Here is a 26336-nt window from a genome sequence, read left to right on the forward strand (position 1 = left end):
TTTTTCTTTCTTTTTTTTTTTTTTTTTTTTAATGTATGCATTGTTATCCTCTGTCACACATGCATAATCATGCTCCACCACAATATTCCCAAGTAAGGAATTTCCATTTAGTTCTTAAACAAATATTTTAAAAAATAATCCCACATATGAAACTAATCAACTCAACTGATTTCCCTTCCACAATAAAAACTCCCTTCTTCACTATTCTTCCACTTGGTGCCACATTCTGCTCCCCTACATTAGCATTGTCTTTTACCATATTTGTTTCCTTGTTTATACTCTTTTAGGACTTCCTGATTAAAGTATTTAGGCCTTGATCTTACATGTGGTTCCTGAACTTTGTGGAGATCATCACAAACCTACAAAAAACTTGCACTATACCTTACTTCAATATAAGGACTACAACAGAAAAACCCAAGTGGCAAGGAACAAAGTGCCAGCTCAAGATTCAAGGGACCATGCTCTTGAAGTGCATCCTACCCAAATAATGAACAGCATGGAAGATTAAGAAATATTTAGAAAAATATAGTTGCATTGCACTTGTACACACACACACACACATATATATATATATGGACTGTCAATCAAAATGTCTGTCAGTCAAAATCACAGCAGAGGGTAACTAAAAAAGATCAGCACAGGAAAACTTGTTTATCTTTATTCATCCCTTTATTGCTGGGAAATGCAGTTAAAATGCACCAGATTTAGTAAATTTCTCAAGTAGTTAGGAATATTTTCAAAGTCATATATGGAAGTAAAGGAAATAACTCCCCTCTGTTACTGAAAACTACAAATTTTCAAGCCCACGTGACCACCAAATTCAACTTAACATAAATTGAATACCAAGAAGTGTGAGTTTTTGCTATGAGTTCTAAGAGATCTCACACAGATGCTGGCCATTAGAAGTAGATACATTGAAGAAAATGGGAGGGAAGAGAAGACCACACATTCCTGGCACTGGAACAGGTTGCCCAGAGAAGTTACGGATGCCCCATCGCTGGAAGTGTTCAAGGCCAAGGTGGATGGAGCTCTGAGCAACTTGGTCTACTGAAAGGTGTCCCTGCCCATGGCAGGGGGGTTGAACTAGATGATCTTTGAGGTCCCTTCTAACCCAAGCCATTCTATGACTCTGTGATCTCAGACTGACTGTTCTCCTCACATGCCAACCTAGAGCCTGTGAAGTGTTACAAGGCCATAAAGATGTGCAAGTTTGTTTATTGCACAGATCCACATCTCACTGAGCCCATCATCTGCTTGGCTCAGATCAGGAGGAGACCAAGAGGAGGTGATGATATCCTGGAGGATGTTGGCGTTTAATACACATCAGCACCTGTTAAACACTACAAACATAGCTAGGTGAATGTAAGGTTCCAAATTAAATACCTAATCAAGCAGATACTATCACCTTCAACTTTACAGTGACACTTTTGCAGCTTTTCCGTTCCTGTTTTGGCCTCATTGGCTTATCCTGAATGTGGAAGAGAAAGATCTTCTCCACACGAACCCAAGAAAGTACTTTCCTTTGAAAACCAGCTCTTCCACTTTCTCTCCTTTCTCCAGTTATGAAACATTGCGTACTTCATACAGCAATCATATAACCAAGAATTAACAATCAAATATAACACACAGCAAATATTCTCAGATGAGTCACTGTACTCTTTACATTCTTGATTTGTTGGTTTCTTTGCTGAGCAATCATCAGCTAATTACCGGGCTAACTATAGAACACCAAAATAGTTACATCTGCTCAGACACAGCCATGAAGGAAAGAAAAGATTTCTCATGTCATACTTGAGTTAAAATGAAAGGTACATAATGATAGTTTTCAAGAGATCCCATTACAACTTTGTTTCAGCTATTCCCAATTTTTGACATAACTTTGTCCTTTATGTTTTTGAGAGGACTGCACAGCTCTATTAACTAATACCATAACCCTACCTTCAGGATACTCTCCCTGGTCTTGTAATACATTTGAGCAGATTTGGTTTCCTCAGTTCAATATCTGGAAAATTCCAATAGATCAGGTAACCTTACAAAAACAGAAACAACCCTTCTACAGAACATAGTGCACAACTTTTTTCATTGTTTTTACATCCCACACACATAAAGTGAGCAAGGAGTGATATCAAATGCTACCATAGACGTTTACTGGCCTTTTACCCAACATGAAAGTCTACCTGGTGGACAGGACAGAGCTGACCACCATGCAGCACCTTGGTATTCATAGCAAAGATCTCGATACCCAGGAAAGTTTCTGGAGTGTCCTCCACTGCATCAGCAAGCTGTTAAAATCATCACTGTATCAACACAGAAACATATCGCTCCCCACTGAAGAGTTGTTCAGTTTGGCAGAGTACTTGCCAAAAAGGCGACTGGCTTTTGTTCAACAGAAACAATGTAACATGGACAACAGGCAGGCAAGTCATGCTGCAACAGCAGCTTTTAAAAGTAGCAGAAAAAAGAAAGCTAAACTTTTTCTGAGAGTTCTCATCTTTTTTTTAAGGAACTGCAAGAGGAATATCTACTACTGTTACAGCTACAGGTAGGGCTGCTGGTGGATATTCAGTTTCCAATTATTTGTTACAACACAGCTGAGAGCAATTAGACAGTTTACATATGACTGGTAGGAGCCCAGTGCACATTATGTGGACCATCAGGTCCTGCAGCCTAAACACAATTCTTGATTTAATGGATAAATGAATTTTGCTAAACCACTTCAAATACAGGAATGTTTTCTGAATCTGTGTGCAGGCTGTTAATACATTTCTATGAAGTCTCATTCCAAAGAGATCACAGCACACTTTGTCTAATCCAATAAAAACTGCACCCCAAAATCCCACACCAATGAATTTGATACTGTTTTCTGGGGCTGCTAGTAAGCTTCTAGACTGACATCTTGTTTGGCAATTATTTTTCTTTTCACTAAATGATACTTTCTGTGATAGTTGTCTGCTTTTCATGAAAAAGAGGCTTTTTTCCTATTTCTCTGCCTAACCTTGACCACCAATAGAAAACACTTTCTTGTTTTTCTCCAACAAGTACACTAATTCCTTCACTCTTTTTCCACATTTCTGTGCTGTGGAATCATAGTATTCTTGGCCCTAAAGGAGAGGTCTGATGATTAAGAAAGGGGCAAAGTAAGGCTACAGATTCACTGTATCTCTTACTGCTCAATTGCCAGTGCCATAGAACTTGTCTTATTCTTACAAAAGCCATTAATGAAGACCTGAAATTTCTGCTAGGCTGTCTTGTAAGAGAAAGGAGATAAAATAGCAGCACATTAATGCAATACCCTAATTTTGTGCCATTATTAAATCAGTAATTAATCAATAATTAATTAGGTGATCTCAATAGAATGTCTCCTCCATTTATAAAAGGAATGTTCTTTCTCTTATGCAAATGTAATAAAAGTCTGCCTGGCTTGGAAGCCAACAGACAGAAATATCTCCACAACAAACTCCATGGAGTAGAAAGCGAAACTTTATAAAAAACCATGATGGCTTTCAGTATAAACAATACAAATCTCTACAGCACACAGTGTGTCTGATGTACTCCGGGTGAAAGAACCTATTTCATAACAACAGGTCCATTTATGGTCCATTATGTTTGAAACCATTTTGATCTTTCAAAACCTTTTGAAACATCACAAATCACCACTGTAAGCAGTTGTGTGAGCGGGCAGTCTGGTCCTGGGGCACCTAGAAGAGAGACACAAATGGGACCCAGCAAGGAGCTTAAGACTTCTGCTGTGTTGGAGTGGAGGCAGTGGCTGAGCCGAGCCCTTTCTGCCTCCTGCTCCTGTGCCACAGGAAGGGCCTGTCCAAGTGCACAGTGGAGCAAGTGCTGAGGGACAGTTTGTCTCCTGGGGCAAGTCCAGCTTCATAGAATGGGATTTCTGGAGCTGTAAACATCTCCTGAAAGCAGCTGTGAGGTGGGAGTCCAGCCCCCACACTTCGTGCCCCATGTGGGAGCTTGAGTTAATTTAGTCTGGCAAAGAGGATCTAAAATGGGGTCTAAGCTGTCCTTGGCACCAAGTGAAAAGTTTGCTAAGGGTTGGTCCGTGTTGGCCGTGGTTCCGAGCTCTCCATGGTGAGGCCATGCCAGATGAGATGGAAGAAAGAGGCTGGGGAGGTGCTGGACAATGGCTTACGCAGGGAAATCCAAGCAAGTGCAGAAGTGTATTGCTGAGTTTAGCAACAGAAAGGGAAGAATCACTAATACCAATGACAACTTGTATATTTCTTGTAGCCATGCTAAGGAAGCAGTGATACTGGCTGCCCAGGGAAGCATTTGAGTCCCCATCCCTGCAGGCATTTAGAAAACATGCAGATAGGGCATTTAGGGGCATGTTTTAATCGTGGTCATGGCAGTGCTGGGTTAACAGCTTGACTCACTCATCTTGGAGATCTTCTCCAAGGTAAATGATTTTATGATTCAATTATATAATGAGGACACTTGATCAATATTCTGTCTTTCACAAATTTCAAGCAAAAGTCTAATACCTTGACAGTCAAAGAGGAAAACAGTGCATGGGAAAATTAAAATTGTATTCAAAAGGCTTTCAAGCTTCCTTTCCATGTGCATGCTCCCCACAGGTAAGATACACACATTCCACTTTGGAGACCAGTGTTTGGAGGCTGTTTTTCCTCCCTGAGCAACTAATTTATTGGCAAATGAGATCGTTATCATCACTTCCAAAATCTTCATAGCAGATGCTATGGTATCATTAGGAATTTGTTCTTTCTCACCTTTTAAGCGATCTGTGCAATTCTCAGATTATATTTGGGAAGCAAAACCAGTCTCATATGAAAAGATCGTGGTAAAGTAGAACGGCTTGGATTTACTGCTTCATAAACTAGAATTACTTTTTATTATTCCCAATGCAAAAAAGCCACTCGCATAACTGAGGAGTCTTCTTCTGTAAGACGTAGTAATGAATTCTTCACATATTCTTTAGTTTGCCCTGTTTCTTGATTCAATGAAGAATACTGAGCTGAAGGTAATAAAGGTACTGGCCCTGTCTATTTAAGCTGTGTCCAGCAAGATGCAACAGGCATCAACATATAATATCAAACAGTTGAAATTTCTTAAGGTCTTTTGCTCTTAACCCCAACATAAACCAATAGCAGATGAGCCTTGTCAACAATTTGCCAGTCGCTTAATACACTCCAACTATCATGTTCTAGACTGCACACTACATATCTGGTTGGCATTAAAGTGCATAATGAAGAACATATTTGCATCCTGTATTTTTCCAATCTTAATCACTATATTACAGGCTTAACAGGCTTACAGTTCATGTCAGGAGCCAAATTGTTCTAATAAAATATGAAGCATTTATCTACTGAGAGGCTGGAAAGAGCAAATTTTGTTTATTGCCAAGTCTGAAACAATGCTAACTAGAGTGTGTGTTACTTAATCTCATTCATGCCCATAAGATTTTACATGCTAAGACTAAGCTGAGTAAATAAAATTCAGAGACTTGAAGGAAATCCCATTCTCTTATTTTTATTGAACATTAGTAACAAGCTAGGCTCTGTACTGGAAATAGCCTGTTTTCCAGCTCACTTCAGCTACATCTAAGGCACCTAAGGCTTCATTATCACCTACATAAGATGTGAAAACTTCTGGGCAAATAAGCAAAGAAGAACAGTCCTACTAGAACCCAAGAAAAGTACTGGATAAGCAAAGCTTCTTCACAAACACATCCAACTGTTACAAAATTTCACCTGACACTGTAAACCAATGGTGATATTCTCATTCCACTCAGGTCAACAGATGAGCCATTCATTTCACAGGGCCAGAATTCTCGCTGTATCTTTGCCTTAAGGAACTTACAGGGCAGTTTAAGCAATTAGAAATATGATGCTCTGAAGTCCAAGCATGAGATTCTGGCCATGGTGTTGCTGTCTAGGAAGAAAGCTTCCAAAGAACATGCCAGATAAAGGCACTAAAAGAAGAAAAAAAGTAATGCAAAGGAGCAGATCTTCCAAGCTAAAAACATGCAACCAAAAAAAAAGCATGTAGCATAATGCAAGCAAAACCAAAATACTAGACAACAGAATTGAATTTATTTCTCAGATGTGCAGAGTCTTCACCATTGTAGAGCTGCTGCAAGACTATGCAAGGAGCAAGTGTCCCATTTTCCAGAAAAAGAAAGGTGGATACAGGATGTTTTCTGAACAACTTCACCAAGGTCACATATGTTGAGAATCAGGAAATGAAAATATACCTTCTGTGCATCTGAGAGTTCCTTATCATTGCAGTCATCCTGCTCTAAATACTTAGCAAAACTGAACACAATCATTGCAAAACCATTACTCATGAAACTCTTTCAAAAACTCAAATTACTAGATTTTTGAAACTTTGTAGGAATTTTTGAAATTATCTTTCAAAACAAAAATTAACCAATGAAACCATTTTCAATAAGGACAGGTTTTTTGGATGTTGGGAGACAAGAAGGTGGTATTTCAAATAAATACAGAATTTTCAGCAATAAGCTCTGAGGAAATGCTGGATTTGCAGGCAAGACAAAAGAGCTTATAGACACTTGGACAAACAGTGAAGGAAGAATAAATGCCAGTTATGCTACCATAGCTGCACTTGACTGAGAAGAGGAGCAGCAAAACAATTTAACTAGAAAGGGGAAGGCAGAAGAGCAGAACAGGTGTCTTTAAACAGTGGGGAAACACAGGATTGAAAAATTAGAAATCTGAAAATATGAAAGTATCTGAGTTAGAGAAAGATATATTAAAAACACGTCTCAAAACTGAATGTCTCCACACTACACAAACCTGCACTTAGCTGCAGGACATCACTTTAATTCAATCCAACATCACGGGGCTTTACATCCTGCTTGTACTTGCCACATCCAAAACATCCACCAAATCTTCCATCATCCTCCCTGTTGTCAACCCTAGGCATCAGAGTTTGAGACTTCAAAGATGATGGACCAGACTTAGAAATCTTGAACTAGAACAGATGGAGCATATTTGCTTTTCAGATACATATAGTTATCTCCACATCTTGCAGGAATACTATTAAAATGAAATTAAATGTAGTAGCTTCTGTATTTCAGATCCACTTAAATCACAGCAGGCTGGGTGTCATCGTGAAAAATGACACTTAATAACTACAGGGCTTTTTAAAATTCCAATGAGAATTCCCTCATAAAGAAGATAAAAATGTATTAATTTACCTGTGTACTCTGAGTGCTTACCATTCAGTACATTTCAAGTAGAAATTAGAAATAGTATTTGGCAAGGGCTTATTGATTTGTTTTCATAACCCTGTGGAAATGCAAGTACAGTCTTAGAAACAGGTCATGTGTTTCTAAAAAACTAAAAGCTATCTGGCTGACATTACACAGATTATGTTTGCAGTGTGAATAATGAGAGACCAGAGGATTAAAAAAAAGACAGTGGAAGCTCTGAGAAGGCAAAGAGGAAAATTCTATATCCTTTTTTTATATTCTTAATACAAAAATACACATTTCTTAATTTTGAGAATATCTTAAATTTTTAAAACTATGTTTCCACTTTCAGATAAGTTAAATTTAGTAAGGTGTTCAGCTTAGTAACTCTTAACTGTGGGCCTCTTTGAGACATCTTAATTTCACAGCCCAGTTCTGAGGTATCTGATAATACAATTACCTCATTTTGGAAGGAAGTAAAACATAATTTGGGGTTTTTTAAGAATACATAAGTTCTTCATGCAACAATTAAGTCAGGCTACTGCAAATACCTACCTGCAACTGAAGAGCTCCATCCTTTGTATCTGAAAGTTTAAATGTCAGGATAAAACCCCATTTAAATATTTTCAGACACTTACCTAGTAATGAAAAAAGGCAGTAGTAGTTTCTGCACCCTGCAGAGCACTGATGCAGAGTCACAGAGGTTTTGCTGTCTCATTTCTGATAGACATGACAGCACAAACGACTCTGCATCAGATAGAGCCAGCACTTTCTAAAGCTCCTAGATCAATGCCATGGATGCAATGTCCTACATGCTGCTGTGTGCTCAGTCAATAAACTTGGAGGAAGGAAACTTATTTATGTGCTTATTATCCTTCATAATAACCATATAAATGCCTAGAGATTAACACCTGTTAGCCATGCATATCACTGATACAATTTAAACTGCACTGTGATAAAACACGACCCCCTACACCAGAGGTACTGAGGCACAGAAGGGAAAGACAGACTTTCAGTGCCTGCTTAAGCTGCTCAACACTTATTTAAGAAACACAGAGAGAGAAAAAAAACTTGTAGACACACATGCAAAAATCTGTTATGGGGTGGTGGGGCAGAAGAATCTGGTTTTAAACATACTGACCAGCTCTGTTGGTAAGAGAACCAGGCACCTTGGATTCAAATTTCATGCTCTCACCACTAAACCACAATCCCTGCAGAGCATTTAAGTAAAGCTGTAAAATGGAACATCAAACAGCAAATGCAATGCTCTAGGATGTACTTGAATATTATCAAGAGCATTCAGCTAATCAGATTTCTTCTTAGCTAAACATACATAAACAAAAGAGAAATTACTCCACACAGTAGAATATCATGGGGATCTCTACATGATTACTACAAGGAGAGAGAGAGTGTGTTTCTGTTACAAACTAAGAATGAATGACAAAAACAAGATACAAATAAACTCAATAACAAGCAGTGACGAAATACAAGTCAACTATGTTTGTGGCTAAACAAAATGGTTTAATCTTAGTTACAATTTCACAATTTAGTGGTATGAGATGTAAATGCAAAAGATTAACTCTAAATAGTTCTGACATTAGATCATTGCAATATAAGTCTCTTGAGAGACATGCTATTCCTCCACAGCACTGCATTTCATTGTGTGTTTTCTCTCATTACATATCCACCAAACTTAACTGTGGCTTGAGGTATTTTTAAGATCAAGTCCAGAATGGCACATGCTATGCTGAACCTCAAAAACATAGAATCAATTACCACTTTGTGTAGAAAAAGAAACTTTGCATCGAAAATTTTACATGGAAATTGTTATACTGAGCAAAAGCATTGCTCACTCCAGCAGCAATCAATGCTTTCGAGCAAGGTATCAGAAACCTCTTGGTGGCAAAGGCAAATTCATCTCCCCATTAAGAGTATTCCCAGTCTGTGACACTCAAGGCTGTATCTAGAAGCATGAGATGAAGTTATTCTGCTGAAAAAACTATAACCTTAATCAGAAAATTTGTATTTTTTTATTGCTATATAAAAGTATTACCTACTTTATCATTCAATAGTCAAACCTCAGATTAAGCAGGAATGGCTATAGGGGCCTGCTGTGGTGAACACCTGTCTAGTCGCATGACACTGGCACGATCATTTCATTTTCTTCAACCCCTATGCCATGAGTAAAAAGAGAATATCACTTGTGACTTGTTTTTTCAGAGGTACTAAGCAGCCCCAAATGTCATTCTCTTTCCCTTTATTTTGTAACCCCAGGACTCCACTTCTACCCTTTTAAGAGATACCCATCACTTCAGAGAGATGCATGGGAAAGCATCCTGAGCACTCTAAAACACTATCACGAAACAGAAGAACACATGATTTTCAAAGACACAATCACAGTAATCATGTTATTAAGAATAAGGTCACTGGGTTTCCTAACACCACATAATCAGAAATCATGGTGGATGAAGTACCATTGCTACTAACCACTCCACTGGGTCTTCTCCTGGAATTTGAAGTGTCAGTGCATGTATTTTTTTTGAAGCTGCCCACATCTATGGATATGAACTACACGTGTAGCTGCTTATCAGCTAGAGTGCATACACTGAGCTCCCAGCAAAGATAAAAGCAACAGAATGCAGATGAAAAAAAAAAAAGTTGACTTTAGTAATTAGAAAAAGGCAGCTGCAGCTAATAAGGAGAAGGAATGTTAAACTGAGACCTTTTTATTTTTTTTTTTTTAAACTTACTACAGCTGAGACACAGAAGCCAAGTAAATCACTGGACTCTTTCACTCCGTGACTTCTGGTAGAGAACTGTGCATAGAAAAACCACTGCAGCTGATCTGGTAGGAACACAAGCCCTAAATGGAGGTCTTCGTTCAGGTCAAGCTTTGGCAAATTCTAATCCTTCTCAGGTGACATTACATGTATTCGACCACATCCAGTTGATCTCTTCAAATATTTTCCTTCCTCTCCTCCTTAAGCCTTCCAGTGTGTTTAAGTAGCACAGACTAATGTTATTTTACCCAATGAGCCTCATGTTACATCAGGCTCAATATGTAGAAGTTTCACTTAGTGCCTGCTTGGAAAGCTATTAGAGAAAACAATATAAAACCAAGTCTCTGTTCAGACTCAGGTTTAACAGAGTTACATTTCACCCCTTTTCCAAAGTCAAAATAAACCCTACATATTGATGCCACCGCTAATTACAATAACTGAAATAAAAGTTGGAAGCAGCAAGACTTTTTCCAGGAGTCTGATGAAAGAGCTAAAAGTAATTAAGTTCTCAAATATAGCATTAGCAAATTGGCAACAATATCCCCGAGCAAGCACCACCTCAAGAATATCTGCTATGCCTGAGACAGACTGACATCACCCCCAGATTTACAACAAAATGAGTGAGACCAGAGTTAGGTCTAGCATCATAATTATTACATTCACAGTACACTCTTTGGTATCTGTAAATACTTGAGAGAAGAAAAATGGGTGAGCAAGGAACTCAGGTGATGCAAAATTAGCATGACATAGAATCTTCTTTTTATGACACTCTGTGCTACTGCTAAATACCAAGAAGCTTCTCTGGGCTGATATTAGTACTCCAACAATGTTAAGGGGATTGCAACTGTACATGACTCAGTCGCTAAGGATTCCTAAAGGGAAATGGATTGCCTGTTCCCTCTCCACATCTGGCTATAACTAAAAAGAAAAAAGCAGGCACAAGCCAGGTACCCAATATATTTCCAAACCACCTCTCACAGAACAGCTGAGGTTGGAAGGAACGCCTGGAGGTGAAAGGAACCATTTGCTCCAATTACCCTGCTCAAGTAGGGACAGACAAATGCAGCTGCCCAGGACCACACATGGATGACTTCTGAGTATCTCCAAGGGCAGAGACTCCACAACCTCCCTGGACAAGACATGCCAGTCCTCAGTCAGGACTATGAAAAAGTCTTTCCTGATGTTCAGAGGGTACCTCCTCTGTTTCACTTTGCGCTCATTGCTTCTTGTTCTGTCACTGAGCACCATTGGCAAGAGCCTGGCCCTGACCTATTTGCACCCTCCCTTCAGCTACATTGATGAGAGCCCCTCTGAGTCTTCTCTGGCCTGAACAGTCCCAGCTCTCTCAAGCTTTCCTCACAGGAGAGATGCTCCAGTCCCTTAATCATCTTTGTGGTCCTTTGCTGAACGCTCTCTAGTTCTGAGGAGCCCAGAGAAGGACGCAACATTCAGCTGTGCTTCACCAGTGCTGACTAAAGGAATTACCTGCTGGCAATCCAGACCACCATTATCCTTCCTTGCAGCAAGGGAACACTGCTGGCTCACATTCAGCACAGCATCAACCATGTCCCCCAGGGCCCTTTCTGCCATGCTGCTTTCCTGCTGATTGCCCCCCAACTTATAGTGATGTGTGGGGTTGTTCTTTCCCAGGTGCAGGACTTTGTACTTCCTGTTGAACTTTGTGAGGTTTCTTTCGATTTCTCCAGCTTGTTGATGTCCCCTGGTTTGGGGATATTTTCCATAACACTGCTGGTGCAAGATGCGAATAACAAGACTTTTTTAGGAGAAGAACAGACAATATCGTCCTCTTCTTGTACTCAAAGCTGAGCCAAACTAGATTCCCTTTGACACAATACAGAAGTCTCTGTATTGGGTTGCAGACACCATGCAAAAGAGATGGATAGAGCATGTACAGCACAAATGCAGAAAGAAAAATTGTCTTTCTTGCTCAAAGAGATGCAGATGAGGCTGAACACTAATCTGAAATGGAGGAAATACTTTTTTTGTGCAAGTACATGCCCTCAACACAGAGGGACTACATAATCCAGTGAATATGGACAAATCTGAGAATCAAAACTAGAAGTCAGACACCCAACTTTGTCCCAAACCACTAATAAAAAGGTTATTCTATGCCTCTTCTTCCTCTCCATGTGCCAGTTTTGTTTACCTGAACCCGTCAAAAGGAGTATATATATATATTTTTGCTACTCCACATCTGTACAGCACTAGAGATACAGTCTGTGTAGAACTACGCGGTCTGCAGGTTCTGTTCACCTAAATAAAAGATTTTGCAAATTTGCTTCTCAGTTTCACACCACACATCAAGGCAGGTCATAGCTTTCTACTTCTATAATAATCTATATTTTAAAAAAACCTAACCAACCACAAAAAAAAAAAAACCCAAAACCCAGAGTATACTGGAGTCAAAGTAAGCTTTATAGCAAAAAAAAAAAAAAAGTTACTTTAAACACTACCAAAAAAAATATGAGAGATTCCTCTCATTTTAATTCCCAACTATAGCCATAAGCATTTCCTAAAACTGAATTCCAAAACATCTTTGAAGGGCACAGATGAAATTCAGCGAACTCTGAGACTAATAAATGAATTATGATATGCACTTGTAATTCTGCAGTTCCGTTATAGCTAGAAAGAGAAACCATGACCCAGTGTCATCTCAGCATCAGCAAAGATGCTGCATTCCAGAATATTGCAATAGTGCTCTAAGAAAAAGAGTTGGAAGCCAAAGCACCTGTCTAGAAGCACCATTTCAATTAGATGCTTACATTATTTACATCCCTACTGCCATAATATTAACATTTCACACTGGGAAGCTGCTTAGCATTTACAGAAAAGAGGGATTTCTTTTCTGTTACCATTTGCATTGATGTATACATATATGAACCACAAGTTTTACAGGTAGAAAGACTAACAATGAAAGCAATCCCTCTGACATCCTGAAGGTACCCTCTTACCAGGGAGGCAGAATTTCCAACACTGAGCCATGTCAGGTAAAACCAAACATATGGTCTACTCATGTACAATCAATATTTGCTGAACAACTTAAAAAAGACCAAGACAGATGCATGAAGGCCAGGCATATTTTGCATGGCCCAGGCACGGAACTTAAGTTGAACAACTGTCCTGCAGCCGCAGGAGTAGATCACAACAGCAAAGGCACCCAGCTACCCTACTCTAAAAGATGCCTTCCCTCAGGTGTCCCTCAGAATGTCAGCTTTCCTTGCACTCAGCAAAGTAAGGGAGAGAACACTGACCATTTTGGAGAAGGCAGGAAATCAAATTTAGAGGTAAAAGCACCTCCTGAGAATGTTCCTGGTGAAAGTAAAACATGTAACCTGATGCGGACAGATAAATAAACAAACTGTCTGTGAAATGCTCTTTGGGTTTTGATTTCTTGAAAGAGCGAAGCATCTCAGATCAGAGGCTAGTTGTAAGTATTTCACAATAATTGCTATAAGCTTTAAGCAAACTACAACCAGCAGCTGCTGTGTTGTTGTGCTGTGAACTCAACCTAAAGCACCTCGTGTGCATCACAGTGATTGTGCCAAGCTACAGTTACTTCTCCTGAGTCAAAACTGAATCCATGCCCACCACATTATCAGTGTGCACTGTGTAAACTGAGACGTAAACCAGGTCTGAACTAGCTCTCATGAAAGGCCAAAGAACATATCTGCTATAGGAAGGAAATCTAGGACAGATTTCTGATTTCTGCTCTGGCAACCTTAGTTCAGAGGCTGTCGTCTAAGCAGGGCCAGCACTACAGGGCCTCACCTCAGCTGGGACCCTCAAGTACCAACTCAATATAGATAAAGCAAAAGATGATAAAACTAATTCCCATTCAAAAGAGTCACAGCTATATGCTAGCCAGTGGAAACACTGTGCAAGTTGGAAGGTTTATAATAAAAACATACTGTATCTACCAAAATTTTTGAGTCATTCCAGAAAGAAGAAAGAACGAATCAGCAATATCTATCTTTACTAAGCACAATTGCTGTTTCAGTTGTTTGCATCTTGCCCATAAAGTATGGACGTGATGGGTGTTGTCAGCACTGCTATACACATGCAGATTAATCTGTGCATGCACAACAACCATTTGTCTGATGTGGCTAGTTTGGGGTTTTTTTGGTATTCCAAAGGTGGCAACCATACGGCTGAGAAGACCATACATTACGGCAGAGTATATGTTTGTGTGCAACATATTTCAGCCAGCATTTCAACTCAAAAAAGAAAATTTTGTGCTTGGATCAGGAAGTTTATATTTCATGGCAGCACTGCAATTCTCTAAAACAAATACACTTGTCCCTTTGCAGTGTAAAAGCAGTACAAGTATCTTCCAAGATAAAAAGGTACAAACTGTCTTCATTGCTGCACATGGTCTACTTTGGAGTTAGTGCTCATGCAACTGTCCAGTGATTAAAAAAACCCACCAACCTAAAAGCCAATATCACAAACACTACTTATTTTCCAGGTCCCTTCCTCCACCTCACTACATCTATGTTTGGGTCTGTTTTTCATCAAGATGGAAAAAATCTTGACAATTATCACAAAAAATACAGACAAAAGTTTCTGCAAGGTAAATGTGAGACTCGGTCCCTAAACCATACATTTTTGATTATTTTTAGATTTAAATCCTAGAGAGAAAAAAAAATTTTAAAAACAGAAAATCATAGTAGAAGTACTTTTATGATATTTTGGATCTGTGTTAACTATACATGAGATTTGCTGTTACCCTCATCAAATAACACACATAATTCCACTGAAAGTGGCGGGGGGGGGGGGGAGTGTTAGAAACACAATTCACAATTACAGAACTTCACACCTCTTCTAAATATTCTTTGTACAACCTGTAATTGCTTACATTTCCCTAGTTACAGTCTTATGAACATCCCATAAAATCAACAAAAAAGGAAGGAAAGGATACAGCATTTCCTCATAAAAGGACAAAATCTTAAGAGATACATCAAGTACTTGACACTGAAATTTGTGTTTCAAAAAGAAATACATAACAGATTAATTACTGAAATGAAGAACGTGAAGGTTTTTTGCACTTCTCACCAGATCTTAAGAGATGGGATCTTAAAAGCCTCTCATTGATCATATAATCAAGGTACCTCCAATACTAATTGCTTCTCTGCTTTCCCATAAAAACTAATCTCTTCCCCACACTACAGTTCTAGTCCTTCTTTTACATCCTTTTGCATTTCACAGTTTGCACATTCAAGTCCACAAACTAGAAGAAATGTCAGAAAATTTAATCGCCAATCTTTCGTATGCTGTCCCCTAAAAAGAAATTTTAAGCAACATTGAATGTAAGTTACAAGCACTTGGATCAAAATAGGATAAGATTAAAGCAGAGCTATATAAATTCACTGGAGCATTTCATTCAAGGGTATTTAGGTAGAAACACAAGGATGAGACAGTGTGTTCTCTACACATCCAAAAATGCTAGCCGCTGCTCCATGGACCACAGTTTGACAGACAAAGGTCAGAGATGTGTGTAGCTGTTTGAAATCAAAGTATTAATACACAGCAATCCCAAAGTAAGGACATACAACTAAAGTCTCAAATCCTTTTAGGAGGAAGATCTACAGAGAAAAATATCATGATATTCCATCATTTCACAGGAGTTACACCTGTCTTCTCTGTTCCATGTTCAGAACATGGGTTTCATACCAATTAAGTATTTTGAAATAGTATTATGTATAAATACCAATTTCTTGTAATTCCTCCATCCCACCCACCCCCTCCACTGCAGAAACTTAATTGGAAAGGTGACACTACAGTGCTGGCAAAATCATTCTTTGACTCTTGCCTCTCCTGTGTTTGACACTGGGTTGCACCACTATCTGCCTTTTTGGGGCATACACTGCAGAGACCACCACCCTGACCCCTTGCAACTTCCTTTCTCCTCAGAGTTTTGAAAAGTATTAGTGAAAGTGAACAGGAGCCAAATACAGAGAGAATAAAGTGACACAGCTAGAACTCAAGTCAGACTTACAAGTGACCTTACTGCCCACAGATATGCGAAGTTCAACAAGGGTAACACTAATGTCTGATCAGTCAGCGGCCTTTATGGATGGAGCTGCCTGGACACAGCCACCACGTAGGCAGAAAGAGAGCCCTGCATCTGCCATATGGTGCTCCAAGCAAGAACCAACTGACACTTCAACACCTCACTTCCTAAGATGTATTAGTTAGAATCTAAGTATCAAAAAAAAATACAAAGCCTGTTCCACGCTCTACAACAAAAATTACTTGGAAACAGGATTTAAATCCATCCCTACTGTCCCAAAAAAGCGACAGAGTTAGTCTTCTTGCACAAAATTACTTTGCAGCACCACACTGACACTTACCAAAGCATTACATCTTTGGTAAGTGTCAGTACTACATACTACAAATACAATGAGTATACAAACCATGGCAGCACCTAATTTCAGTGTCTAAAGCAGTCCATGATGAACGGATCAAGCTGTTACATTTGGGCATTATCAAAAGCCAACACATATGAAGTCATGCTTTTCACTAAGAAAAGGATTAGCAAATACTTGGAGCCTAGACAAATACAGAAGATTCTCCAACTGTGTCTGAACAAAACTTTGAGGTGAAAAGAAAGGGCATGCTTGAGGAATTGAATTATTAAAAAATACCTAAAACTAAATCAATCTCTAATATGGGAGAAATTACCACTTTCAGGGACTGTATCTGTTAAAGTTAAGAGCTGCACTAACATATAATTTTAATAAGAGTGGTGGATCCTTTCTCACTGGGGACTGATTTCAGTTTAGTTTAGGGGCTAACACTGAAGCAATGTGTAGCTGAACTACACTTCAATTACAGATAGAGGTAATCAAGTAATTTTATTTTATATTTATTTAGTTAGGGGTATGCTTTGTCTGATCAAAGGCAGGCACCAACCATAGGATGAGTTAAATTGTACCAACAGTTTGATGGACTGCACCAACTAGGACTACATCAATTATGAAAGAAAATGTAGACCTTCATGTTCCAGATAGTTACATGTCACATGAATCCCACCCTGGAGTTCATAATCAAGGATGCATTTTTGGAAAGGATGTTATGGTGAGCTATAAGCTTTCAAGGTGGATGTACAGTGCACTGGGCAATGTTTTCAGCCTGTAATTATCTGCAGGTTTGACTAGACGGTTCCCCTAGCTAGCTGAAGTTTTTGGTATTAAAAAATAGCTAGATGATCAGAAATGAAATGCAGACCTCCATGGGATAATCAGAGTCTTGGCAGAAAGAGCAAGAGCAAGAAAAAACCCAACACAGAAACAGCCTACAGAAAGACCATTGTTTATTTCTTTATTCTTCAAATTTTGATAGCAAGCACCTCTTCCACTTTCTACCTTTTAAATAATTTCATATTTTTCATTAAAGGCCGCTTATGTAAACAACACCATGCTAACACACTTTATCATAGTACTTATGCTGGCCTGTATATTGTAAATACACATTGAGTTGAGAAACTGCATTCTTGCTGTTATCACCACACAGTCCCTATATTAGTGTAGAAACTCACTTTCAGTGTCTGTCATGCGTTTTGAGCTGCTTTAGGGACAGTCTTCAGCCAAGCCTTAGAAAATGTGTATCCCCTCCATCCCCCAAAAGGGGAAAATATAGAGTTAAGCCAAGTTTATCAAGCACACAAATCTAAGTTCTTCATCACAGTGGAAATCTCATAGGAGGTTTTAACACAAAAGCATGTACACAGACTTCAAGGTCTGATCAGGCACACCCATCTAGCCCAGCATCCTAACCCCAAGTGACCAATAATGGAACCTAAAGGGACGGATACAGGCAAGGAAAAGCGCAACGCAGCAACACAGTGCCAGAACACGCTCCCCATTTCTAGTTTCCACAATAACAGGTCTTGGGACACGCAAAGTCGACAGATGCATAGGACCTGCCCCAATGTATCCTGCCCAGCCTCTGGCTGCTAAAGAGGGTCATGTACATACCAAGCCCAGAAGTATATCTTTTAAATATCATAAGCAGCACTACAAACCTACTTTGGGAAGCTGAATCAAACACCTAAACTTAGGTGTCTGTTTTGACAGTGAATCCTGCTCTTGGTGTTTTGAGCATCTTTCCTGCAAATCTTCACAATCCATTTGAGCATTGTTTATCCTCAGTAACACTGCATCATTAGCTAGTTCAGTATTCAGTCATTCACACAGAAATTTTGACTTCTGTCAGTTTAAGAAACTTCCTCAGATGTACCCAATAGTAAGTGTAAATAGCCAAACATTTAAAAGTTTTAACTTTTCAATGGTTACAGTGCTAGGATATCCTAACTGCTGTAGTAATGATGTAAGTATAAAGAATGATTAGTGACTATCTTAAGTAGGGGTCTGAGGAACAGAAGCTACACCCCAAAGCATTTCTTACTGATCATGAGTGCCTGCAAAATCACCACTTGTGTTAGCACATCTCAGTTCTTTCACAGGGTCTGTTACAATTGCTTAATGTCACACCTGAGGAAAAAATGTATCTCCAAGTACAGCTACCACATAAGATTTTAAGTCTTAAACCACAGATAAAAAGTTAACTGTCTTCCAAATGTAACATGCGTTTCAACCTCAAAGAGACGTTTTTGGATAACACTAGCAAATTAAAAGGCATTCTTTGCAATATGACTTTTTTTGAGATAAATTACTCTTTAGGCGCTAGTACAGTCCTTGTAAAAGTAGATGTGGTATTCATTTCTGTTAAGTATTTCCAACACAGGCTCTTTTTCCCTAATGCTCAAATCATCTATCTTTCCCAAAGCCTGACCACACAATCCATCTGAGACAGGTTCCAAGACTATCCCAGTCTCAGGTAAGTGCCTTGTGAGGAAAGCTAAATCACAATACCCAATATCCAAGCAGGTTTTTCTTCCAGTTGAAAATCCATGTAACAGCTTCCTATATTACTAACAGGTTTGTGGTCAAGATTCTCATCTTATATTAAGATGATAAAGATCTAATTAACATAATTTTGAACCCAGTGACTGTGTCCCTCCATATATGTATATTCTTCTATAAGCACTGTACACAAAGCTATATTGAGGTCTGAGAAACACTTGGGAAATTTCCTGCCCCCGGTATTCCTCCTGTTTCCACCTGTGGATATTTTGCCATCACCACTGTCACTTATTATTCACTCCTTGCAGGTATTCCACCTTTACGTACCTCTAACACAGAGTGTAAGTATCTAGGAGATAAGTATTCACCTTAGCCTTCATGACACTCCATGAACAGGAACTAAATGGAAAGACAAATATTTTACAGCCACAAGTTTTGATTTCTTGGATATAAGCAACTTCTGGTTTAACTATGTGAATGTGTCCCATTCACATCTTTTATTATTCCAATGTTGGTCTCACCAACTGTAGAGAGCCTCTCTGTAGACTCCTGAGTCTTCCCATCGATGCAGGCACTGCTATCATATTGACTTTTTTCCCCTCGGGGAATTTTGTTAGCATCTATTTTTTGACGGCTGTTTATAATGATCCCTATAATCTCTTCTGTCAAAGCTTTTGCAGAATACCATCACACCTCCCAGTAAGCCAGCCTGAGGGTCTTCATTTCTATGTACCCCCATTTTGATTTGCGGTACTCTTTGGAAAAGTTGTTTTCATTATGTCTCAAAACCACTAGTCTTTCATGCACCCTGTGATATTCAGTGAAATGGTGAGACATGAAGCTGCCCATCTTATACTGACTGCTAAAGAGAAATCTAAAAAAGAGATATAAATTTTCATTGAAGAAGGCTTACAAGAGAAACAAAAAATCAAGTCATACAATTCAACAAGAAAAGGAAAGACTAGGCTAAACCAGCTGTGATATTACACCACTGACCTTTAAGCTAGGTAACCCGTAAATAGGTTTTCAAATATCTTCTGCAGGAAAGGCAAAAAGGCCATAATTACCTGCTCAGGGCAGAGACTTCCAGAGGGAGAATTTGGTGGGGTGTTTTAAGGAAAGTAATGTTCTGTTCTGAGCAACTATGCAAAGCAATGTTCTAATGAGCTGAAAAAGTAACTAAGAGCAGCAATGGAATAAGCAGAGCCTCTTGATTATTATAGATTTATCCAAAAAAATTTAGTGAAGTGACATTGACTAACAAAGCACGAATCAATGCCAGGTGGGAACCACTTTCTAAACCCTATTTTATTATTCTGCTTCTACTGCAATGTTGCAAGACTTGGTTTGGGAAAGGGTTCCAAGCAGATGGTGAATGAGGAACTCTGGGAACATTCCCCCAAATTTACTTAATTCTTCTTTACTAGAGTATTCTACATCAGCAACTAAGCCACGCAAATGCCAATACGGGCATATATACTTAAAGTTTATTGTACATTTAGCTGCTTTAAAAAAAATCAGCTACACATGATACTTGTCCATAATTCCAGACTGAATGCAATTGATTCCTACCACACAGGAGACTTAATCTGTGCCAAAAATTGTATTTCATTAAGAAACGATATTATGGAGCATCTGAGATCATGTAACAGACAAAACAGAATGCCAGAGAAAATTTGACTGCCAGTACCCCACAGTGACTGCCTGATTATTTGCAGATGGGATATGGAAAAATTGTGAAATTATTGGAATTTTGGGTCCTGTACGAAAGCATTACTTCAGACTGGATGTGTCATGGCACATATCTATTATAATTTAAATACGTTCTTAGATTTTGCTTTCCATGCTTTGAACTGGCTATGCTTACTTCTTTAGACTTACTAACTGAAAAAGACTGCATTCTTCAAAGCCCAAAACAAAACCCTTAGGTGATAGCATGAAACAGTGCCAGTAAGTCAACTATCAATACTGATTGTATTTATCCAATAATTAAACTAGAAACTAATTTAAATCAATCTCCTTTGGAAAAGCCAACTGTTCAACAAGCACAACAATTGGTCTAGGATCAATCAGTGAACATGAGATCAATTAAAACCAGCTTAAGTTTTTGTAGGAGGACAATTCACACAACTTGAGTTAGATGTCTATTCATTTCAGTACTCCCACAATGCAGCCCCTTAAGCTCTGTTGTAAAGCAGAAATACCACTATCACCCTCCGCTGTCTAGCCAGCACTCTAAGTAGTTCCACATTTAATTAAAGACACAGTATACCCTTTGTTAGCACAGATAGTCTGGTCACTTTAAAGGACTGCTATCGTTTTAGCCACACACACAGAAATTAAACTCTGGAAACCATCTGTTGAAAAACTATCAAAACTAAATTGCTTTACAATTTTATTTGTACCTACTCTGAAGGTGATACATGTATGAAAGTGCAAGCTGTTTTCTTCTCACGGTTTTATTATTTGTAGCACTTAACACTGAAGATGTTAAGTCCCTCCCCTTCCAAATAATACCACTAAAAGTGCAATTCTTTCAGAAATACGGATTTCTCAGCAGCTTGAGCCACCTGATTTTCAGCTAACTTTAGAAATGCAAAGGGGAGGCATGGCCGAGAAAATAACAGGAAAAGGCATAAAAAAATAATTCAGATTATGTGGATAATAAAAACATTTTATAAAAAGGTGAACCTCCTCACGGCTCAAAAAAAAAAAAAAAGTAAAAAAGAACCAGCCGAAGTCTCGGCCAGGCTGCCAGCCGGAAGGCGCTGCAGTAACCTCTCCGTCCACACGGGAGCTGTACTGGCACATTGCACCGCTCCGGCTCCCAAGCTCCGACATCCCGACACCAGCGTTTAGGGAAACAGATGAAGTCCCAACGCACCGTTTATGTCTTTTTCTCAAAGGGATCTGCACGTTTTCAGCAAAGCTGGCGGCACAGAAACGCCCCGGGCGCTGGGCAAGGCGCGGTGTCTCCCGGCGGCCAAGCCCCGCGGGAGCGGCACGGCGGTGCCGGAGGATGGAAGGGGAGAAGCCGCCTTTCTGCCTCGGAAACGTCCACGGAAAGCAGCCTCAAAGTCCGTCTCATGGACACGCGAGTCTTAACTGCGCGGGCTAACAGCGATCCCCCGGCCGCCGTGAGCTGTTGGACGAGGAGCGACGGCGACATCAGCGACGTCCCCGGCCCGCTACGGCCCCTCCCGTGGGGGGCAGCTCCCAGAGAGACTCCGGCTCCACCGGCCCCGCGGGGAGGACACGTCGTGGGGGCCGGGAGCCGTGCGCCTACCGCTCGACTTTCTCGTCCCCGGCAGCCCCGGGCTCCGGCCGGTCCCTTCCCAGCGGAGCTCACGTCCACGCCGCTGCTCCCGCTCGCGGCTCGACCTCCCCAGCAGGAGGGCGGCGGGCAGCCCCGCGGAGGGGTGGCCACGCCGGCACGGCCCCGCGCCCTGGGCTCGCCCCCGCTGCCGCCCCACGTGCCGGCCCGGTGCCCGCGGAGCCGGAGCGCGGCTCACCTGCCGGAGAGCGGCCCTTCCCGCTGCCCCGGCCGGCGTCCCGGGTGAGCAGCCGGCGCCACTCACCTCTCTTGCTGCGTCTCCAGCGGCCGGGCTGGCAGTGGCCGTAATCCATGCAGTTCAGGATGATCAAGGCAAAGGAGAAGAGGCGAAACTGCATCCTGGGCCGCTGGGGTGGGCAGCCTCCTCCGGCGGCAGCGAAGGGCGGCGAGACGAGCGGCGTGCGGGGCGAGGAGGGGCCGGCGGAGGGTCGCGGGGCAGCGGCTGCCGCTGGGGACCGCAGGAGTTTACACGCCTCTTGCCGCCCTTCTCGGGCGCTGCGAACTCACCGCCGCTTCCAGCATCTCCCCTATGCTGCAGGGAGAGAGAGGTGAAAGGCTTGGCCCCGTGCTCTCCTGGTCCTCCCCTGCTCCGGCTCTCCCCAAAAACAGACAGAGAAAAATCACAACCCGGGTCGGGGCAGGAGCGAGACCGCGGAGCAGAGTCACCGAGAGCCCCGAGCGTGTCCCACAGCTGCGGGCGAGTGCTGCTGCCGGGCCCCCGCGAGCCCCGGGACGGGCTGTCAGCCGGGGGACAGCGCTATTTATCCCGGCGCGGGCGCTCCCCGCCCACACGCGCTCAGGTCGCGGCACGGCGGGGCGAAGCCGTCCCCCCCCTACCTCCCGCGGCGCGGCCCCGCGGCCACCCCGTCCCGCCGCCGGGTCCCGAGCGCGGCTCCGCGCCGCGGGGCAGCCCCACGCGGGGCTCGGCGGAGCGGGCGGCGAGGGCTCCCGGGCACATGCAGACGGTGTCCGCGCCGGGCCCCCGGCCGCCCGCCTCCGCCCGCTCCTTTTATGCGGCGAGGCGGGGGCGCGGGCGGCGGGGCCGTGCGGGCTCCGCGGGGATGCGCGGCGGCGCGGGGCCGCGGTTCGTGGGTGGTGCCGCCGCCCCGGCCCTCCCGCCGCCCAGCCCTGGCGCCGCCCGCCCCGGCCCGCGCCCCCGCCTCCGCCGGGCCCTAACGCCAGCCCGGCCCGAGAGCCGCTGATGCTTTCGCCCGGAGGCTCTTCCTCGGCGGGCTTCTCCCTCTCCCCACAAAGCCTCCTCGTCCTTTCTTTGCCCTGCTTAACGCCTGCTGAAACCTAGTCCTCCTCACTTCTCGCCCTCTTCTTTTTTATTTTTCCTTTCCCTTTTCTTTTCTTCTTGATAATTATGTCTTTCAACCCTGGATTTAAGACCTTGATTGATTTATTCCACCCCCCGCCTCACCCCCCCTCTTTCCTTCTGACTTCCTAAAATCTGATCTCACACTTTTCAAAGTCTCTTCCTTGAAACACCACTTTCATTGTCTTGGCAAGGTGGCTCTAGAAGTCCTAAAGTGTGAGTTCAGTAAGTGATTTGTACTGGTTTCTAGCCACATTGCTACTTGGCAAAGCTATTGTAAAGCTAGTAAAATGGGAATCCCAACAGTACAGATAAGAAAGGCTGAAACAAGGGGAAAGCCAAAAGTTTCTAAGTGAATTTAGTTTTAATACAAGAGGCTCTGTTAATTCCTCATAACATCCACTACTACACTGACTCCGCAGTGCCATTTATTTCTCTGCTCCTCACTCACAGCCTCCCTGCAGGTATGGACAGACCGTGACTCTTTGCTTGTGGTGCTCATCCCGTTGTGCCTGACCTAATGAGCCCCGTAGGGCCTGGGGCTCTATGGAGCAGGTGCAAAAGCTGGGAGGCAGCGTGGGTCTGGCAAAGCTGGTGCAAAGCCAGGTTTCATAAACCCAGCTGGATCCAGGATCGAAGCTGGGTCTGTGCTGGGTGTTTCTGCTCCTCCTTCTTGCCCCCTCCCCCCAAACCCCGCGCCAATAACTCTGGTGCTGAAATACCTGAGCTGCCTCGGGATGGAGCCAGCTAGGTTCTCACAAAAGCAGATGTACTCTTTCCACAGCAGAGCTGGCCTCAGAAAGAGCATAACTGCATTCATGTGGCACTGTGCCTGAGCTAATACATCGTGTTAGACCCAGGCTGGCTTTTCATCCATGGCCTGAACAATCTAACCACAGATAAGTGAAGTCTGACTGTATGGTGTTTGCCATACCATCCTGAGACCTCAGAATTTTTGACTGCATTTGTCATAAAATATTCCTCTGGGACAGAGAAGCATCAGTATCATCCGTTTCCATACTGAAGACTGAGTTACAAAGATAACTTGCCTGAAATCAAAAGGGGTGTATGAGACAGTGTCAAAACTGTATCCTGAGTTTCCCAAGCTCTCAGATAGTTCTGTAATCCCTGTGCTGCCTTTCTTTATATTTTTCTAGTGTACAGTAGTAGCTCTACACTAGTTTAATCACTAGTATCAAATGCAAAGATTTTTTAAAGTCACACTACAGTAGGGATTGAGTGCACTCTCAGCAAATTTGCAGAAGACACCAAGCTGAGTGGTGCAGCTAGCACACCTGAAGGATGGCATCCATCCAGAGGGACCTGGACAAGCTCAAGAAGTGGGCACGTGGGAATCTCATGAGGTTTAACAAGACCGAGTGCTAGTGCTGCACCAGGGTCGGGGCAAACCCCCAGTACCAACACAAGAGCAGCCCTGCTGAGAAGGACTTGGGGGTGCCGTGGATGAAAGGCTGGACATGACCCAGCAATGTGCACTGGCAGCCCAGAAAGCCAAAGATGTCCTGGGCTGCATCCATAGCAGTGTGGCCAGCAAGGAAGGAGTAAGGAGTTTCTGCCCTTCTACTCCACTCTGCTGACATCCCACCTGGAATGCTGCTGTCTCCAGCTCTGGGGTCCCCAGCACAGGAAAGACATTTTGTTGACACTTGTTGGAGTGAGTCCAGAGGAGGCCACCAAGATGATTAGAGGGATGGAGCACTTTTCCAGGAAAGCCTGAGAGAACTGTGATTATTCAGTCTGGAAAAAAGAAGGCTTTGGGGTGACCTAATTGCAGCCTTCCAGTACCTGAAGGGAGCCTACAAGAAAAGAGGAGAGAGACTTTTTACAAGGGCCTGTAGTGACACAACAAGAGGGGATGTCTTCAAACTGAAGGAGAGTAGTTCTATACAAGCTATTAGGAAGAAATATTTTACTGTGAGGGTGGTAAGACACTGGCACAGATTGCCCAGAGAAGCTGTGGGTGCCCCATCCCTGGAAATGCTGAAGGCTAGGTTGGATGAGGCTCAGAACAATCTGGTCTAGTGGAAGGTGTCCCTGCTCATGGTAGGAAGGTTGGAACTAAAGATTCTTTAAGGTCCCTTTCCAGTGCAAGCCATTTTATGATTCTATGACATTAGTATTTTCTGATGCAAAATATCTATTTATTTTAACTGTCATTATGAGGTTAGAGTGTATGAGATCCCATTGTGTTATGCAGAGCACCAGGACCTTTCAGTGTTGTCATAATCTAAGAATTACAAGGATGTGACCTGTCAACTAATTAACACAGACCTAAGTCAGACAAAGTCAGTCTAGCTCATTGTCAGTGGTAGCCAACTGGATTTGGAGTGGATACAAAGGGAAAGAATGCCAAAACAAGGCATGTATATGTGTGGTTTATGGTCTTTGTTTTCCCCAATCTACTTTCACAGTGAAACTTTCCTGTAAAAATTGCAACACAGGCCATAATTTATTTCACTCAAGTGTGTTTACTGGCAACTGGAGCTCTCCTAGATATGTAGTCCCTGTATCCACTCTAACTTCATGTTATGTACCTTAGACAGCTAAAAGTGAGACTTTTTGCACCAGCAGTATCTTTAGAGTATGTGCTTGCAGTTTTCTGATGCAGAAATAAGAAGTGTACCAGCACCCTAGAGATCCTCCCAAGCTTTAATGCCAGGGAGAGAGAGATCAGACTACAAGAAGGGGAAATCAAACAAAGGTGTTAACTACACTTTTGTGAGGACTCCAGAAACTAATCTCCTTTACTGTTCCACATCTACAAACCCATAATCATGGGGCTTTTACTCTACAACAGTTACCTAGA

General features: G+C 42.0%; 1 protein-coding gene across 3 annotated transcripts in view; it reads right to left on the minus strand.

The window, feature by feature from the left end:
- Positions 1–22529, minus strand: part of RSPO2 (R-spondin 2) — a gene marked incomplete at both ends in the record, with an annotated part of 112066 nt that extends 89537 nt beyond the window's left edge. For all 3 annotated transcript variants that reach the window (XM_082293460.1, XM_082293459.1, XM_082293458.1), the window contains one exon: positions 22436–22529. In XM_082293460.1, the coding sequence (XP_082149586.1) occupies positions 22436–22529 (94 nt within the window). The remainder of the gene's footprint in view (positions 1–22435) is intronic.
- Between the last annotated feature and the right edge of the window lie 3807 nt (positions 22530–26336).

This window comes from Coloeus monedula (assembly GCF_965178545.1).
Source record: "Coloeus monedula genome assembly, chromosome: 1".
NCBI lineage: Eukaryota > Metazoa > Chordata > Aves > Passeriformes > Corvidae > Coloeus > Coloeus monedula.